A 20,395-nucleotide genomic window follows, 5' to 3' on the forward strand; every position below is an offset into this window, starting at 1 on the left:
AATTTTACTTTCTAATTACATAACTGCTTTTTAAACATGCCCCCTATTATATTCACCAGTCTTTTTCACAGAAGGACAATATAGCGTGGGACAAAAATAGGTTTATTGTTGCTTGTATGGAAAATAAAATAATATTTGATAAATAATAATATAAGTGTAAACTCTGTTTTGCGTACTCAACTGTAAACCTACTTTTGCCTCACTTTGTCTCTGATATGTATACATATATAAAGTTAAATGATATATACACAATTTTATTTTTCTAGGAAGAGGAAATGATTGGTATGGCTACTAGCTCTGTGAAGTGTTTTTTTATTTTTATTATTCTGTTTGAAACTTAATTGAGTTACATGCCTTGTTGGATTTAAACACTTTAACTTTACATAATGATTATGCAATCAATATCTATGTTAGTTTATAATATCCTTAAAACCCAAAAGTATAATTTCTGTGGAAACGCTGAAGAAATCATCTTCTCAGCCTGCATTCCGTGTTCTTTTATGAAGACGTGAATGAATGTCGCCAGAATGTGTGCAGACCAGATCAGCACTGTGAGAACACGCGTGGGGGCTACAAGTGCATCGACCTGTGTCCACACGGAACGACCAAGGCGGAGAACGGAAGCTGTGTTGGTGAGTGACTGGCTGTTTCGATGATTGAGATCCATGAGCCATTGACGAGCCAAGCAAGGCATCATTTTTAAAACTAATGATTGGAGTAAATGTAATCTAATAAGGAAGTAATCCTTTTTCCAGTTTTTTTTATTCCTAATTTCTAGTATGGATGACCTCTGAGGTTCCAGGGTCATGTCTATTCCAGGAAACGGAAGCTCACCATGGAGACATGACCATTTTGAGCTCCCATATCAGTTACACATTTGGTTTAACAGCCACATAAATTAATTCTCTTATTCCTAATATGCAATTTGGCATACATGTTTAGAATTTCATTGAAGGCTTGAGAAAATATTGTTTTAGAATTTATTAAAAGTTCAAAACATAATTGTTGTAGAACTAAGTATTGCTTAAATGTCAAATCAATGACCAGACAATAATATAAATTATATTTTTCCCTAAGTTTATTCTTTATGTGCCCGTTCTGTACCAGGCTGCCATAGTTAGCAAAACTATATGCTGCACAATTAAAAAAAATGAAAAATATACTATTACTGCTCCTATGTACTTACAATCTACTGGGATAGTTAGGCTAATTTTGTTTCCTTCACCAAAAGAAACAAACTATAATACAAGGCAGAGTGAAACACCACAAAAGAGGTGCAAATAAAATTGTATAAGAGTACTCGAAAGAGTGGTTGTGTCATAGGGGTAATTATCAGAGGTGTCAGGGAAGTGATCGTATTTCAGTGTAGCCTTGAATAGGATCTTGGATTGCCCAATCTTGGAAACCAAGGGAGAAAGTTAAAGGTAAGTGACATTTGCAGCCTGGTTGACTGGGAAGAAAGAGTACTGTGACCGTAAATAGGTGGTAACGATAAGACACTGGGGACACACTGAGTTTGAAGAACTGATAAAGCAGGGAGGTGGAGGTGACTAGCTAGCAGCTAGAATGTGGGCCTGTTGATTAGAAGCTGTGTGGTACTGTTGCTTTGAATATACATCAAGGTGCTTACTAGAGTCACTAATGTAAATGGCCAAAGGAGGAGGGAGTATTGAGAAGGGGAAAGAAAAAAACAAAAGCAGACACTGGAATTTCTTCCCTAGTAAGGAGGAAAAGTAACCCGTTAATAAGTGGCAGAGCTGGGACTCGAACCCAGGTTTTCTGACTCCAGGTACCAACCACAGGGTGAGAAATACCACCTTTGGCCATGCTAAAGAATGTTCACTTTAAATACTAGGCTTCAAAAGAGGAAATGTTACTACTTTTTATTGCCTCCGTGTCTGTAGATATTGATGAGTGTAAAGATGGGACCCATCAGTGCAGATATAACCAGATATGTGAGAATACAAGAGGCAGCTATCGTTGTGTCTGTCCCAGAGGTTACCGGTCTCAAGGCGTGGGAAGACCCTGTATGGGTAAGTCAACGGGAACCCTCGTTGAGTAGTAAAGTTACTCATGTACTTACCAAGCCTTACCAACTTGAGTAGGGCTCCTGTCTATCCTCAAATGCTTTCTTGCTACAATTACAAGATTTGTAACTTGCATTAAGTAAATCAGAACATAATTTGAATAACAGTTGACCCTTGAACAACATGGGATTGGACTGCATGCGTACATTTATATGCGGATTTTTAAAAATAAAGATACAGCTAGCTCTTTGTATCCCTGGGTTTTGCACCTGTGGATTCAACCAACTGGGAACTGAAAACAGTACTTTCAGTATGTAGCTGGGAATTTGTGATGTGGAGGGCATAGGCCCTGTTCTGTGCCGTGTTACAGAAAGGACTTGAGCATCCATGGATTTTGGTACCCACAAGGCCCTGAACCCAATCTCTCTGCAGAAAACAAGGGATGGCAGAGTTTTGGGGAGTCAAAAGTTATACACAGATTTTTGACTGCATGAGGGTTGGCATCCCTAACCACTATGTTGTTCAAGGGTCAATTGTGCCTCCTAGAAACTTCATATTGAGTTCAGTTTACACTAACTTCAAGTGATAATGATAACCACTATGGAGTACTGTACACTAGGCATATCGAAATGAAGTTCTGATATTATTGCCATGGCAACCTAATTGTGAAGATTATCTCATTAATTATCTCTGTATGCACATGACATAAGTGTTTGCACATAGACATATTTAATTTGAGTATAAAGTATACTGCTTATAATATAAAGATTTAGGTATGGGGGCTTAAAATGTGAACATACAATTTAGGCAAATTGATAATTATTATTTTATTTACCATATATTTAGTGCCTATCGCATGCCATTCCCTATACTAAGAATACCTCATTTAATTCTCCTAATTGTCTATTTGTTTCCATGTAATTGAATGTAGAGTAATGCAATTAATAGATAATATGAAATATCTCTGAGAAGGTAAACATATGCTTTTTATTAAATTAATGCATTTATCATCAAGAGACTGATCTATCAAATTCTATTTCTCCTCGAATATTTAAGTGCAACAAAAAATTGTGTAGGCTTTTAAATACTGGCTTCTGGTTTGCATGCTATACTTTTACAATTGGTTGCCTTGGTTGTTTACTTAACAATTATTTATAGCAAATTCTCCCATAGAGACCTAGTTTTGTCTTTATAGGGTACCTAGCATATAGCAAATATTCAAAGAAATATCATTCCTAAAATAAATAAATACTTTCAATAACAGAAATACATATTATTTCTATATTCTATTTAGATGTTGTAATTAATTTGTAATTTAACATCTTGATCAGTCATAACCATGCCCCAGCAGGATGAAAGGTGTCTATTTGTTCACTAATTTGACTAGGAGTTGAATGCCAGGCACTGGTCTGGGCAGTAAGTCACTGAGGAAGGTAGGGCCATTACCTTAAAGAGATTAAAGTATTAATTTAAAGTTTGGCCCACCAAAACAATTTTAAATCAAAATTTCCTACTTTCATTTTACTTAGTCATGCTTTTTTTTCATGCAACTCTGCTAACGAATTAAAAAATTTGTTTTTAATCTCTGGTTTTTATTCACTTACCCAATGGACAGGAAAAGTTGTAACACTCTGTGTTGACCTAGGGAATAGAAAGGAAAATAACATTTTTAATGTTATGGACTTTATGAGTTTATATCTTAGGAATAAATGATTCTATCTTCATTTCCATCTTTTTCATTTTTTATAAAAATATAACTGATTTGATTATCAGTAATTATTGATTAAATACATACAAAAGAAAATAGAAATGTTTATAGGTGTATCAATATTCCTGCCTCTGAAACTTATAAATGTATGAAAAGTTAGAGGTCCTAGTGCTCAAGCTAAAGTTAAACACAAACTAGTCATGTGACGTCCTTCCCTCCACCAACAGAATTAAGATCTACATTAGCTTTGAACTCTAGTTTTCCTGGATTCAAGTGCACATTTTTCTTTATGACCCTGTATGTTTCTGTCATGCATGTGAAGCCGTCTTCAGGGAGAGGCATAAAATCATTCTGTATATTCATATCTAGATGATTTAAGCTTTCTCAAAAGTTCCTAATGGTTGAGAAGTTACTGTATTCCTGGCTTTGGAGGGTGACATAATGTCTTCAGTTTGTTTCACAGACTGATTCTTTATTCCTGTGTTTTGTGTGTGTATGTGTATGTTTTTTTCTCTCTTTTATGTATCATGGCACACGAGCAGACATTAATGAGTGTGAACAAATGCCTAAGCCTTGTGCATATCAGTGCTCCAACAGCCCCGGCAGCTTCAAGTGTGCGTGTCCACCAGGACAGCATTTATTAGGGGACGGGAAATCTTGCGCTGGATTGGAGAGGCTGCCCACTTACGGCGCTCAGTACAGTAGCTATAACCTTGCCCGGTACTCCCCCGTGAGAAACAGCTATCAACCTCAACAGCATTACAGGCAGTACTCACATCTCTACAGCTCCTACTCAGAGTATAGAAACAGCAGAGCATCTGTCTCCAGGACTAGAAGGACTATTAGGAAAACTTGCCCTGAAGGCTCTGAGGCAAGCCGTGACACATGTGTAGGTAAATGTCAGCCATATTGCATTCCTCTCCATGGGCTCTCATACAGGCCAGTCGAAGCACGTGTGAACATACGTGCAGCACCGGTGACCATTTGGGTGACCAACACCTAATCTCATGTCTGGGGTGGCTCTTAAGTTTTGAGACATTTCCTCAAGTACCTAAAACCATTACAAATTTTATTCAAGGAAATGAGGTATGGACATGTGTGCATTCTGTTAATTTGCTGGTGTATACGGACAGTTCTTTGGTTCCCCTGAAAGTGTTACTAACTTGAACGCTGTACAGAAATAAATGGCAGTGGCGAAGAAAGTATGGTTTTAAAAAAGAGATTGTGCATACTGTCCCATAATGCAATGCCATAACTGTGGCTATATCTGATGTATACCAAAACAAGGGTTAAAAGTGAAACTTCCACATGTTCAGTGGACTGTTTGTTCCATGGGACAGCCAACACTATGTTGACTCTTGTCCCCACCCCCACAGAATTTTTCAGTTTGATTATTTTGTGTGTGTATATATATCCATGTGTGTGTCACTGAAAAGATATATGAACCAGGGCAAAATTAAATTGCTCCCATCACTCGAAAGTACATGCTTTCAATATCTTTATCTAAACTCACAAGTCTGTATTTTAATTTGTTTGCAAAGGGGAAGTGTAATTTCCAGCTCAGAAATTGAGACCCTGTTTTCTGTTCAGTTGCAAGCGTTACCATCTGTCATTCATTTAAATCCATCTTCTGGGAGTATTCACAGTTTGCATGTCATTGAGCTATGCACCGAGAGCAATTAGCAAGCAGGAATGAGCCCCACTATTTGTTAGATGAAGAAAGAAAGTGAAGTACTTTCTTCCGGAGGGAGACAAGCAGGGAGGGAGGAAAGAAATTATGTTTCAATTTAAGGGACCCCTATGCCAATCTTATTTTCTTGCATTTTTCTTAAGTGTTCTCTACTTTGTTTATTCTTTCCGGAATAGGCTAACTTTAAACATTTCTTTTAAACACTTCAAAATTTCTTCTCCTGCTGACTTTCTTTTTTCTCGCTTCTTTTTTTTTTTTACCTTCTCCAAACCTGTTCCTGCATCATCATCTCAGACAGGCTTCCTTGGCCAATCTTGGGTACACCAGCTTCTCGTATCACCTATACCCAGCTGGGCCCGCCAACCTTCTGGGCATTTAAACTTTAACCTTTCTGCTTTACGTCCACATTTTCCCAGGACTTTTCTGTCTAGATGTCCTGATATACCTGAAGTTTAATAGGATATGGAATCTTTCTCCTGTGATCAGCTTCCTAGATCTGTGGACAGTACTATTTCTTTTACTCCTGAAACTTCAAACATTAGTGCATTCGTTAATGACTCTTTACACTTCCGCCCATACGGTTAAACACTCCTTAATCACTAAACCCGTGGTCTCCACTATCCTTACTAGTATGTCAAACACCACTCCTGACCTGCTCCAAACCATGCCGACTATTGCTAATTTTCATGCTCAAAATTTTCATACCTGCCTCTTAGTCAGCTAAAACTTTTCCTCCTTTTATTGACAGAATTAGCATCTGACGTTTTGTCTTTCGAAATTTCTTCCAAATAGTCTCACTGAAGGGTTTTCATATCCTATGATTATCCCAACTCTTCACCTTCATTTTACACACGTTCTTCTCTTCTATCTTTGTTCTTCTGCCTAAAAAAGAATTACTTATGATGTGATAAATAAATTAAACCACACGCCCTCACATGTACTAGGTGCCATCTAGCCGACTTCTCAATAGTCTGAAAGCCCCAGTCATTTTAAGCCAGTGTTCCTCGTTAGTAACCCAATTCTCTTACCTGATTACTATCTACACCTTTTAGTTTCATCACAGTAGCATCTTTAAAATGTTTTCTGTGTCTTTGTGTCTGTATCACACTAATCTTCCCCAGAGCATCTACTCTGAGGCAGCGACTGTCTCTGAGTGAGGCCCAGTCTTGGAAAATCTAAAGTAAACTTCTATGACTAGTCAATTACTGGATATTTAAGTTTTATTTCAGGGCCGTGAATAGGCTTGAAAATTAGAAATATTTCATACCATGTGGTGAGTATTTTGTAGTGTTGGTGCTAATAAAGAAATTTACACCAAGATTGCAGACAGCTTTGGAATTATGTGATGAGCAACTTTCCTGAAACACCAAATGCCTTTAATTAACCATCTGGAAGAGATCAGTTAGAAAAGACTCAAATTAACACTGTGGAATCGTGTTAGACTTGGGCTAAAATTTAACTTGGTAAGGAATGGATTCTAAAGCTTCAAAGGAAAAATGAAGACCGCGGTGCTTCTGAATGCAGAGATCATGGCAGAGTCCCCACTCTGGAAGGTGCGAGGTCGCTTGCCTGGACTTTAGCATCACTTATGTTTCTGTTATTATTTTAGGTTAAAGCAGATTGTCAAGGGAAAAGTAAAAATAACCCGGACATGTTCTGGAACAAATGCTTTGGTTAACTGAAATAGGACAAAAACATTGACAAACATTTGATGAGTGTCACTGGCAGATTTGAAATTGTTGCAATTATATTCTGAGCATATGCAAAATGTGTAAATTTTGCGCTGAGAACTCTTCCAGTTTTTGTTCTGTCTTCCCTTTCCCTCCACCTGACTTGACTTCTACTCCCGTTCCACGTCCCGTTCTCCTCTTCATTCTTCTACTGGTTGGTGTGTGCTCAGAAACTGCCAGCCAATTTTAATATTAGTCAGAGTGAAACACAGTCAGACTAGAAATCTGAGGCCTCCCAAATCACATCTCATCCTGAAAGCAAATATCAACTTTAATTACCACCTATTCTCACTCTCCTTTTTATTGCTATTTTTGGCTTTATTTAATAATAGCAGAGAGATATCTCTTTACAGTTTAGAAAATGCTTCCACATATGTTACTGTATATGAACCTTCCAAAAACCTACAAACAAGGGGGATGATATTACTGACTCCTTTTGGCAGAAAAATCAACTGATAACCTTGAGAAGTTAAGTAACCCGCCCAAGATACCAGCAATTACACATGTGTAGTTACCATTAATACTTTACAAGTAAATGAAGTTTGATGAACATTCCTATCACAAAAATAGAAACACTCGCACTTGCTAATATCTGTGTATGGGAAAGCTATGCATGGGTGTTGGGGGAGGGTCCGGTGAGAAAAGCAGGGAGCAGCAGCTAAAGCTTAAATAAAATAAAAACTAACATTCTTCTTTCCCATTAATCTCAATAGAAACTTTATCTTCTAGAAGGTCTACTATTTTGCCAAGAGTTAGTATTTTGGTGGTTTAAGATCTTGTACCAGTCTGTTTTGTCTGTCATTCCACTCTGTCTTACTTCACTAATATAGAAATTGGTCATTTGGGGGTTCCAGCTTATATATGTCTATACACAGAAGAAATGTTCATATTTAATAAAATAGTGCAGTTTGTACTGGAGTCCATTAAAAACAGACCACAATATAAAACAGCTCTGAGCATCTTTACACACATGAATATTAAATCACAAAGCAGTTTTTTACTGTATATCAACAACTGGTTCTGTGGCAGTTGCGGCCCTGGCTTTGTTTTGCATGGTTATCCACTCTGCTTTCTTTCCGCACAGACATCGATGAATGTGAAAATAGCGACACCTGCCAGCATGAGTGTAAAAATACCTTTGGGAGCTACCGCTGCATCTGCCCACCTGGCTACCAACTCATGCTCAACGGGAAGACATGTCAAGGTGAGACAATAGTGGGATGTTTATGGCTGCGACTGACTTAAAACCAACATAGGAGAGAGTGAGAAATGCAATGAACTCTTTTTTGAAGACATTCTCTTTGTTGCTTCCTGTTGTCTCTCATTCCTGCTATTCTGTCTTACCGTTAAGCAATGGTTTTGCATTAGGAGAAGCAGTGAGAAAGCAAGGGAAATAGAAAAGAAACATTTTTGCTATTATGTCACTGAAGGACCGAGAATGCCCAGCACAGTTTACCTTCTATATTTTTAAAACTTAATGGGAATAGACCTCTTCAAACATTTTCCGCAACTTGGCTAAGATGGAAGGGAACGTGGGAGGTGTGCTCAGTAGGTTTACTGAGCTCCCACTGGGTTTTGTGGCCTGCAGGTAGAAAAGGAACACAACCTTTGCTCCCAACCATCACTTTCCAAACATTCATTAAGAAATTACCATATTCAGAACATTTTACTGAGATTTGAAAAACTAGTGATTCTACTGCTGGGATTATACCCCAAGAATCCTGAAACACCAATTCAAAAGAACCCATGCATCCCAATGCTCATAGCCATGTTATTTACGATAGCCAAGTGCCCATCAGTAAATAAGTGGATCAAAAACCTGTGGTACATTTATACAATGGAATACTGCGCATCGGAAAGAGAGAAGGAGCTCCTACCCTTCATGACAGCATGGATGGAACTAGAGAGCATTATGCCAAGTGAAGTAAGCCAGGCGGTGAAAGACAAATACCATATGATCTCACTTGTAAGTAGAACCTAATCAACAAAACAAACAAGTGAGCAAAATAGAACAAGAGACATGCAAATAAATAAGAAACTGACAGTTACCAGAGGGGAGGGGCAAGGGGGATAACAGGAGAAAGAAGGGAAAGGGTCAAGTCAAGGAACGAGTATCAAGTACCCATGGACAAGGACAACGTGGTGGGGGGGTGGGATTGAACATGAGAGGGGGGTGGGCAAGACAGGGGAGAGCAATGAGGGGAAATGGGGATAACTGTAATTGAACAGCAATAAAAAATTTTTAAAGAAAAACTGGAGTAACATATTTACTTCATAGTCTTAAGTTTTTCCAGAACAACTAGTTATCTCATTTTAATCAGGAGTACAGATTAGTTCAGAACAATAATTCATACCCATTTTACAGATACTAAAACTGACTCTCAGAGTGATTATGGGAGGCTCAGTGTCCTAGAGCAGTCAAGAGCAAGGGCAGGACTTGATGGCGGATCTCAGAGTGTCTGCAACAGTCCTTCGTCTCCCTGTGTGATTCAGGCCTATCATACCAAGGCATCAGGGTGACTTGAGAGCATTGACATTGTCCCTGTTTTATAACTTCTCCCAGCTTTTCAACCCAAATATCCTTCTGAAGAGGTGGCAATATCCCAGCATCGACACCCCCCCACCAGAGGTGCACCGGGTACCAAAAAATGAAGCCCGGTAGACACCGAAGCATTCTAAATAGCCAGCTGGTCTGCAAAACCCCTTGGCCAGATTTTTAAGAGTTACAATCTGTCATATTCTTGTTTTCTTCTTTTCTTCATTATTCTAGCTTTTTTAAAAGCGTACCCTTGTCGCTCATTCAGTGTATAACATTTTTCAACTTTCAGTTGTACTGCAGAGTGGAAAATTTAACATGAAGAAATCAGAAACAGCTGTCACTTGAAACGTTTGCAATTTAAATGGGCTGCATATATTTGTGGTTTTAAAAAAAGACATGAGAGAAAACAATTAGGCCCTTTAAAGAAGTTGTTACTCAAACGACTAACTTGGAGTCTTTTTATAGCTTTAGAAAGTGGTTGAAGCAGTTAAGAGAAACAAAAGACTTACTTTTCATTCACATGTGCATTTTGGAGCTTTGTACATTAGCGGTAGAAATATCAACAATAAAAGGGAAATTAGGCTGAATTTTACATTGAACAAGGACAGAGACTCTAGGTAAAAGTAGAAGTCACCAGGCTGCAAGATGAAAAACAAAATCACCTCCAATCATGATTTGCCCAAGAAGAAGAGACACTAAAAACCTTTATGCTAATTTTAAGCACCAGTAATCTAATTCTAAAAATGTAAAAACACTATATGGGCATTGCATTTGAAATGAGCATTTAAGCTATCCAGGTTTTCAAAAAGTCATCCATAACATTTATCAAGAATCAGAGTGGTTCTATACCCTCTATAAGATCAATGTTTCAAGTGTGTTTGTCCTAGATTTTTTTTAATATATCCAGAAGCACTTGGTTAAATGCATTCATATGTTCTAAAGCTATTTATATAAAAGTGTTTCAGCTCATTTTGGTATTTTTTTCTTGTAACAATGATGTTTATGTTATACAATGACTACAGTTTCTATCCTAATTATTTTCTTGTGCTGGTACATAAAAGCCAGACTTCACCACATTGTCAGTTGACAGAAGGCTGCACAACTCCTCCATCTCCTCTGGCCTCTTTTTTTTAAGGCCAGCAAGTAGAGAGATGAGCGGAGAGAGTAGGAGAAATGCCTGTGTGGTACCTAACCCTGAGGAAGGCAGAGTGAGTGGATGACCAAGGAGGGTCACCTACCCAGAAGCTTCAAACACTTAAGAAAGCTTTTCTGTGGGAAGCGTACACTATTGTGAAGCTAAGGACAAACAAACACTTGCTGTATTAGATCCTGACATTCCTTTATAGATTCATCTTTAGCTAACTGAAGTGTGTGATAGGGTGGCCGTTCTTCTTGTGTGTATCGATGCGCATGTCCAGACTTTGTTTTCTTGGGCCCTTGAGCCCGGAGGCCTCCAAGTTTCTGTCTGAGTTCACTGTGAAGATTCCAGCTGAAATGAAATGCGGAGTAAGGGGGTGAGGGGCCCGTGTTTCTGCGAGAGGAAACTAGATAAGGCTAATTGAATTTCTTTCCCATTTCCCTGGAGGGCTTTTCACTTGTTTTGAGGCCCTCTCGTTTTGTCAAGGAGATGAAGCACTTCCGACAGATAAAATTGTAATTAGAAATCGGTTCACAGAGACCTTGGCCAAGACATAACTGAAATAAAAACTTACTTCACAGTGTGTTCCCTTCCTGAGGGAAAACTAGTCCTAATATAAAACTAGTAATAGGAAGACCACTGTCAGCACTTGTAAGTAACTAAAAACTCAAGTAAATGATGTACTCCACAGCCTATTAAGTTTAAAGTAGGTATAATTGCATTTTCTGTCATTTCCTCAAAGCATAATGTATCTGGAACCAATCTAAAATGCTAATTTTTGAGACATAAATATGAGTAATATTTTATTCAGAAATAAAATTTAACATTTATTGTCCATGATTAATATACAGTCACTACCCCACCCCCTTATCTGTGGTTTCACTTTCTCCAGTCGGTTTACTCAGGTTGGCCATGGTCCTAAAATATTAAATGGAAAATTCCAGAAGTAAATAATTTATAAGTTTTAAATTGGGCACCATTTTGCACAGCCTCATGAAATCCCAAGCCATGCGTTCTGTGCTGCTCAGGGCATGAGTCACCCCTGTGCCCAGGGTGCCCACCCTGCTGCTTCTCACCCATGAATCACTGAGTAGCTGGCTGTCTCAGTTATGAGAGAGAGAGACCACATTCACATAACTTATTACAGTATGTCTGTGTGTGGGTATATATATATTTTAAAGATTTTATTTATTTATTTTCAGAGAGGGAAGGGAGGGAGGAGGAGAGAAACTTCCATGTGTGGTTGTCTCTCATGTGCTCCCTACAGGGGACCTGGCCCCACAGCCCAGGCCTGTGCCCTGACTGGGAATCGAACTGGCAACCCTCTAGTTCACAGGCTGGTGCTCAATCCGCCGAACTACACCGGCCAGGGCTATAGTATAGTTTTATAAATGTTCTGTTTTATCATCAGTTATTATTATTAGTCTGTCACTATGCCTAACTTATAAATGAAGTGTTATCATAGGCGCAGACACATAGGAGAACACATAGTATATGCAGGGTTGGTATTACCTGCTACCCGTGGTTTCAGGCATCCACTGCACATGTTGGCACGTGTTCCCCGAGGGGAAGGCTGGATGACTACTGTCTCTTGGAAATTCTACTCTCCTTTCTCTTTTTAATAGCACTTTTTTGAGTTACTGAAGAGTCCACAAAAGAACTTCACAGTTTCAACCCAAGTCCAATGTAAACGCCACTATGCAGATACCAAGTCACTTACCTGCTGTGAAATGGCTTAACAGTGACACGTGCCCACTGACCTTGGCGCCAGTTCCATGACAGAAGTGCATTTCACCTTGGGTCCAATTAATTATATTTGTTCCCTTCCATCCATCAGGATCTATGTGTATTCAAATACGAAACAAGTAAGATTATTACAATTATCTATGTGCAGCCAAGGGGCATAGACTTTCCCTAAAATGAGGAGTCTTCAAGTTCTTTGCTTGTCTCTTCCAAAAAGAAATGTGAACACCTTATCTTTAACTCATACTTTTTAAAAATGACATCTACAGCTTATGATTGTGTCTTAAGTCGTTGCAAGGGATGTGAGTCCTGGCATTGTTATTTAATGTGCAATACTTGAAATACCTCTTTTATCCAACCACGGATGCTGCAGACTGAGGTCCCTCCGTGAATGGAGGATGACCACTCTATAGTTGAAAAGCCTGGAATCCTTAAACCAACCAGACTGACTGTCAGAGTCTAAGATCACGTTTCTCTTTAAGTAAAGTGTTAGTGGTACTTCCCTGCCAGCCCACCTTGGAAATCTGACTTAGAAACTAGAGCGAAGACCATCGGTTTGAAGCCGTGATGAAATAAGGCCGGCCACCACTAGCACGTTCTCGCCCTGTGTGTGGGACCTGAAGCATTCTGCACCTGCCTGTCACAAAGAAGCTGGGGATTTAGTGGAAACCTTTCTTTTGTGAAGCAGAAGGATGTGGGCGCAGAGAGGGGAATGGAGAACCCCAGGCCTCAGGGAGTTCTCAGGTGGATTGATTTTAGCAAGAACGTATGAAAAATAAGGATCTGGATGGAAATTGACTCCCTGAAATATCTGCCTGCTCTCATACTGCTGGATAGCTTTCATGTACCACCAGGGGAAAGTAAATACCACAGTCTGAAGTTACTGCTCTAAAGTATGGCTCTAAAGTGTGGGATCTCAAAATCCCTTAAAAACTTTGTTGAGCTCTATAAACCCTCATTCCTGAAAAAATCTACCTCTCTTCTTCCCTCTCCCCCTTTCCTCTTCCCTGTCCCTCTCTCTCTCTCTCTCTCTCTCTCTCTCTCTCTTTCCCTCTCTCTCTCTCTCTCCGCTACACACACATATACGTTTGCATTCACACATCCCCTGATGCTCAAATATGGACCCCAAGTTAAGAATCAAGGCTTCAAAACACTCATCTTCAGAAAACTCAAAAACAGTGCCCTTTAGTTCCAACTTTATATCTTAATTTTAGTGATTTCAGTGTTTTTATTTAACAGCTTTGTGTAGAAAGTGAGGAAGTAAAGAGCTTTTCATGTGCGTGTTTCTCCGTCATCCTAGGGAGAGCATCTCGGTGCCATAACAACAAAGGAGGAATTCTGCCTGGTTCAGATATGATCGGTCTTGGATCCCTGTTCTTGGGTCATTTCATTGGGTCTGTTTTTTCTGTACTCTGTCTCTCTCCACAAGATCTGACTGACCTGTACGATCTCCCCAGGATTTATTATTCGACTCCTTTATTTTCCACTACCTACTTCCTACTCAACAATTTCAACTTATAAAACAAAATACTGGGCCCTGGTTGGGTGGTTCAGTTGGGTGGGGCATCGTGCCATACAGCACAATGTTGTTGGTTGGATTCCCAGTCCGGGCACATACGCAGGCTGCAGGTTTGATCCCTGGTCAGGGCACATATGGAAGGCAACCAATTGATGTTTCTGTCTCACATTGATATTTTTCTCCCTCTCTCTTTCTCCCTTCCCCTCTCTAAAAACAGGCAACATAGCCTCAAGTAACAATTAAAAAAATACTGGGGAAGGGTCACTGAAGGTTCACAAATGTCCTTTAAATTTTTAGCTTGTTTTTGCTGAATTTAAAGTATTCTTTACTTTATAAAACATAAATGCACTCTGTATTCCAAATATAAAGAACACCAGAGAGATCTTAATCTTCCTTTCTACTTTTCTAGTGCTTATTTTTCCATGTCCTTTCACATGTTAAAAAAAAAAAAAAGCTTATTCTCAAAGCAACCCGGGAAATAGCACGCCAGGTATCAAGATCCCCACTTTGTGACTGAGGAAGCTTAGGTACAGCTACCAAGTTCATTCAGGGGTAGAAGGAGACTAACCCTTCACATGTGAGCCAGTCGTCCACACCACATGCTCTGATGGCTTGCTCTGGCCTGCCCGGCTGACTCCACGTGTTCCTTGCGCTGTTGCTAGATGTCGATGAGTGCCTGGAGCAGAAGGTACGCTGTGGGCCGAATCGCATGTGCTTCAACACGAGAGGAAGCTACCAGTGCATCGATACGCCTTGCCCACCCGACTACCGACGGGATCCTATCTCAGGGTATGTCTGGCCTTCTCTCCCCAGACGGGTTTGTGAAAGTCCTTCTTCCTCTCTCTCCTTGACCCATAAACCCTGTCTGTAGTCATGTTTAACTCACAGGAAGTCGTAACCCAAGGGGGTATGGGGTAACAGTGTGTTCCTTCTTCAACGAATGGGCAAGAAATGAACTCATCCCACAGGGCTCGCTGCAGCCTAAACTATCACTGTGGGCTGCCAAGGTTTCCCGGAGCCGCCTCCCCAGTGTGTAACCCACGGTGCAACATTGAGACTTCGCCCTCAGCAGTGAGCATTTATGGGGCGCTGGTCTTTCTGTGAAATGTCCCAGTCTCCATTTGTGTGGCCTCAGAGGTTTACTGTCTCTGAGCACGTGGAGCATTCCGAGAAGTACCTTGGCTGTCACCGTGATGACTCACGGTGACTTCGGGAGAGAATGGAGATGAGCAAGTGTGAGTCAATAGTCTGCCCGCTCCTCCGTTTCCTGCTGTGTGAAACCCCATCTTTTCTGCTTTCTGAATAAACTACGCCTCTGCTTTCTCCCTCCCCTTACAGAAATGTTCTGCTCTGTTCAGTTCCCAAGTTCACAGAGTGCTTGGAAACAGAGATAATGGTCCTCAGGAAGAGGGCCTGCTAGTAAGAAGGTGGCTGGGAGGCCAAATGCTGGTTGGAGCTCACACTCTGTTTTTCCTGCCAGACGCCACTCCAACTTCCTGTGGCAGGGTCAAGTGCGGACTGCCCAGGATTCACCAAAAAGCTATTCATAACCAGTCTGAGGGGAACTGATAGGAGAGGGAGAAAATTAAAAATGTAGATTTATGAAACTTCTATAAACACAATGACTGGAGAATCTATATACCCTTTTTGTGCATTTTTTAAAAGCTTAGTCTTTATTATCAGGGATTGCTGGCAGACGATTGAAAAATCACGATGACCCAAAACCCACTAAAGGGGGCCCATGGGAAAAAAATAGCCAACATGGGCTCATTAAACATGTTTTTAGTCTAAAATAATGTGGAAGACAGATACAAAAGTGAAGGGTTTTCCCCCCAGGAACCCTAATTAACCTTTTATTATTTTAAAAAAATAAACCAAATAGCAACATTATCAACGTCTATTTCAGCTTCCAAACAATGTTAGGTGTTAAAATTTTTCAAAAGCCCGTGCTCCTCTCTTAAAGAAGCACTTGTTTTGAGTGTAAGTCCCGATGCTCCCACATCCCAAGCTGACTTTTTAAAGATACTCTTGTGGCCCTCATACTTACTTCCGTGGTTTAAAAGCTTCTGACTGTAATGGAGCTGGGCGATAGCTGTTTGACTGTAGACCAGCATGCTGTCATGGCCCTCTGGCATCTGGTTTGAGTTAGTGACACAGAACATGGGGTGAGCCTTATTGCTCTTGCAGGCGGACTGTCTCCTGCCTTTAATGCCTGAAAGTTGTCAGGGATCACCATCCCCTGCTTCGTGTCTTCTCCTGCTTCCGAGCCAGAAAACTATATGCACTTGGTGTGTTTGTTGTCCTCAGGTTCTGCCTCAAGAACTGTCCACCCAACGATTTGGAATGTGCCTCGAGCCCATATGCCTTGGAATACAAATTCGTCTCCCTCCCATTTGGAATAGCCGCCAATCAAGATTTAATCCGGCTGGTTGCATACACGCAGGATGGAGTGATGCATCCCAGGACAACGTTTCTCATGGTAGATGAGGACCAGACTGTTCCTTTTGCCTTAAGGGACGAGAACCTGAAGGGAGTGGTGTACACAACACGGCCACTGCGAGAGCCAGAGACCCACCGCATGCGGGTTCGAGCCTTATCCTACAGCGCCAACGGGACCATTGAGTATCAGACCACGTTCATAGTTTATATAGCTGTGTCTGCTTATCCGTACTAAGAAGCTCCGCAAAGCCTAACCCACACATTTAAACTGCAGTAAGCGTGGGAATCAAGTTCGCTTCCAGATGACCATCTCGTGAACAGTTGCGATCCTGGCAACTTGAAGACCGTGCTGTGCTCTGTTTTGCGCGTCTCCCTTGGGACCGCTGAGGCATTTTCATGATCCCACCGTGGTCGTATCTTTTAGGAAGGCCTAGAAAAGTCCCTTATTATTTTCTTTATTTATTACACTGGAACAGTTGCTTTTCAAAGACTATTCAGAGCACCCAACAGGACACACCAGTGATGTTTCCTTAAAAAGTAGAATAAAATAAGTTAAAACAACTGTAATGGTCATTCAAAGCCAAGTAGATTTTTGAGCATTTGGCCATTTTTAAAGTAATAAAACTGGCTGCTGTGTTTTTTGATCAAAGCTTAAGTAACTTATGAAGATGCTTTTTAAAAAATATTGATACTTTGTGATAGGACTTGTACACCTCTTTTCGCTTTAAGGAAAAAAAGAAATGCCACTCATTTTAGAAATACAGTACAGCTTCTAGGTTATTTTGATTTCAAATGGTGCTCAGTTTGAACACCCAAAATAAGGACATTACTTTCAGTGATTTTGTAAAGTCAGTTGAACCACTTATGATAATAGAAAAATATGATTTTGTTCCCAGATACTTTTTGATGACAGAGATCTTCCTTCTAGCATTTTGATATAACCTGCCATTCAGTTAGCTCCTTAGCTTTCACATCCCAGAACTGTTCTTACTTTCTTGTCAATTGGAAACAATTTTATAAAATGTCAGTGGGACAGTTTTCTTTGTTTCTCTTGAAAAATCTCATGTTAAATTAGCATAAATGTTAAACGTCAATACACTGTACATGGTGGTAACAGACTCTGGAAGCAATTGCCAAGATGTATTCTATTTTTATGAAGTGTACATATATTACTTTCGTGTGTATTTTCTATGTAATATCTTGATGGACCCTTTTATAAAATTATTTTATAAAAAAATACAGTGTTACAAGAAAACCAGCTTAAATAAAATTTTCACATCCTTTTTCTTAACTTTTTGAAAATGTAAGATTTATTTTCTATAGCTATGATAGGTATCAGAGTGTGTAACACATCTACACACATATGTGTGTGTATCATACATGTCATGATGTACTCATCACATCAGCTCTTGAGATAGGCTGTACTATATTGTTATTCATATTTTACAGGTCAAGATCCCCAGATTCAGGTAACTTCCACAACTTCCTTAAGACAGCACAGCTAATTAGGGAAAGACACTCATACTTTCTGCCTGTGGGGACTCCTCCATGTCAACTGTTATATCTCCATTGACAAACAGTTTTCTCCTTTACCTAAACAGTTTCCTCATACCATATCTCATGTAAATTCATCTCCTATCTATAATAGGTGATACACTAGCAAAGGCCTAATCAAGGCCTGTTTGATTAATCCAATTTTTACCTAGAATCACATGATTCAAAGAAACCTGGAAAAAATCATCTTGCCTACAGCTTTCCATTCTGCCATGTGATTATCTAAATCAGTGTCTGACAAAGAATATTCCAGAGAATGTGAGTTCAGTTAAGATACTTGGAGTGAATGGGGTTCCATGGCCACACAAGTTTGGGAAACACTGTATAATATGCCTTCTTATTAAATGTTTACTAGGGATACTGACACTAAAGGATCTTAGCAGTTCAGTAGTAAATAGATTTAATTTGTTCCAGTCAACGTTTTCTAAAATATTTCATCACAGATCTTCTCCCCCACGTATCATAACATCTCAGCGAACACTTGGAGAAATGTTGGTTTAATACAATCAAGACCTCAGCGTGACTCCTCAGTCCTTGGAAAGGACACTTTACAGGCTGGTTTGGTAAATAGTTCCAGCACATGACCCGGATTATCGAACTTTCTAAAATTAAACCACACTCACTTTTCTCATTTCTTCTGTCCAATGTTCTGCAAGGGTAGAGTGGCCGACCATAAACTACTGCACAGTCATTGGTAGGAACCGACTTCTGATTGATACACTATTTGATTTGGAAATTCCTACGTGGAGCCAGAAGATCTGGCCAGAATCTTGACTTAAACCAAGGACCTTTGACAAAATGTTCTTGAAGTGACTCATAATCACCCCTGTGGTTGAGCAGAGATAGGCAGTGCTTTCAAGGACAAGGCCTGAACCTCCCCACGGGATGACAGGGCAGGGCATTGAAGGTCTCCACAGCACCGAGCAAAGCTGTCAGGAGCAGGTCTCAATCTTGGGTGTTCCCACTACATCCCATTGCAAATTCCAAAGACCCCCAGGGAGGATGAGTAGCAGAAAATGAGAGATCTCCAATGGGAAGGAACAAAAGGGGCTAGAGAGGAGCCTAACAGGTAATATTAGACTCAAATATGCACTACCCCTTACATGTAAGATGAAGTCCACCCACAGCACAGAGGGGGGCAAAAGTGGATTTACAGTTGTGAGTATGCATAACAAAGTTTATCCTCGGGCGTTATTTATTTATTTATTTATTATTGTGTTTTTGTCGTCTTTTTCTCCTTGTTGTTGTTATTATCTTGTATCCTTACTTAATGATGTATCATTTCGGTCATGGTGGCTGGTAATTTAACCAACAACCAATGAGAGTGGATACTTCACTCTACTTTTGCCCACATCTGTAGAATGAATTAACCTGATGTTAATACAAGAAGAAGTATGCCCCGCCCAGGTGGTCAGCAAGTTTCTTCTGTAAAAGGGTAGATAGGAAGTATTTTCGGATTTATAGGCCACGTGGTTTCTCTTGCTACTACTCCTGCCCGCTGAAGGGGCAGACATGACAGCAGCCGTAGACAATATGTATACATGCGTTTCCTGTGTGTTGTTGCTTTGGGTGGGTAGGGGATACGGTAGTAGCTTGGTGTTAATGGGGGACAGGGAGGATGGATCCAAGTAGGAAAACATGTGTAAGAGAAAATGGACCGACTCCATCCGCTGCCTTTTAGAAAGGAAATTTTCCCATGGTTTGACATTCACTCGGCCAACACGCAAGCTCCCTATGCGTCGCAAGGAAAAATTGGTCAAGAAGGTCTTATCTTTTATCTTCCTCTCCTGTCGAGACTTGTTTTTCCGTGTAAGACTTGTGTCCAATTCTGCTTGATTTCACAGAGTAGTGATGTGCCCATAGACTCTGTGCGTGTGTCTGAGGGAAGGTGTTATTGACTTAAGCTCAAGAAGAAGGCCTGTGTTCTAGCCACCCTACGAGTGTTTCTAATGTTAATAATGGACTTTGATGCAATAGGGCCATTGCTTGCTTTCTTTCTAAACTTCTGCTGGGGACAATGGGACAAAAACGAAGGGTTTAGCTTTCACAGGATTTTTCCGGCTCCAGGAGGCTGCCTGAAAGGCAGTGCCTGAAGAGGCACACACTGTGCCTCTTAGGTTTCGGGCTCCCAGGGTACCTGATTTTAAAGCTTGTAATCTACATACGCTGATGTCCCAATGTTTCCAGGTTCCTCCACCTCCGAGTCAGACAACAGGCTAGAGACCACTTGTTACGCTCTGGCCCGGGCTCCTGAGTAAAGCAGTTCCACGTGTGAAGCCAGTGCCTGACGTGTCCTGCTGGCCACGGC

At 40.3% G+C, this 20,395-nt stretch overlaps 1 protein-coding gene across 2 annotated transcripts in view; it reads left to right on the plus strand.

Annotated features, from left to right (window-relative positions):
- Positions 1-17,804, plus strand: part of HMCN1 (hemicentin 1) — a 411,512-nt gene extending 393,708 nt beyond the window's left edge. Inside the window, exons 102-107 of one of the 2 annotated variants that reach the window (XM_037034953.1) lie at positions 507-632; positions 1,905-2,033; positions 4,278-4,628; positions 8,240-8,359; positions 14,757-14,883; positions 16,402-17,804. In XM_037034953.1, coding sequence (XP_036890848.1) covers positions 507-632; positions 1,905-2,033; positions 4,278-4,628; positions 8,240-8,359; positions 14,757-14,883; positions 16,402-16,768 — 1,220 coding nt within the window. In that variant the 3' untranslated portion in view covers positions 16,769-17,804. The remainder of the gene's footprint in view (positions 1-506; positions 633-1,904; positions 2,034-4,277; positions 4,629-8,239; positions 8,360-14,756; positions 14,884-16,401) is intronic. The other variant, XM_037034954.1, reaches the window with a different exon arrangement.
- The last annotated feature ends 2,591 nt before the right edge of the window (positions 17,805-20,395 follow it).

Source organism: Sturnira hondurensis, unplaced genomic scaffold (assembly GCF_014824575.4).
Source record: "Sturnira hondurensis isolate 20B ecotype Veracruz unplaced genomic scaffold, ASM1482457v3 Scaffold0022215, whole genome shotgun sequence".
NCBI lineage: Eukaryota > Metazoa > Chordata > Mammalia > Chiroptera > Phyllostomidae > Sturnira > Sturnira hondurensis.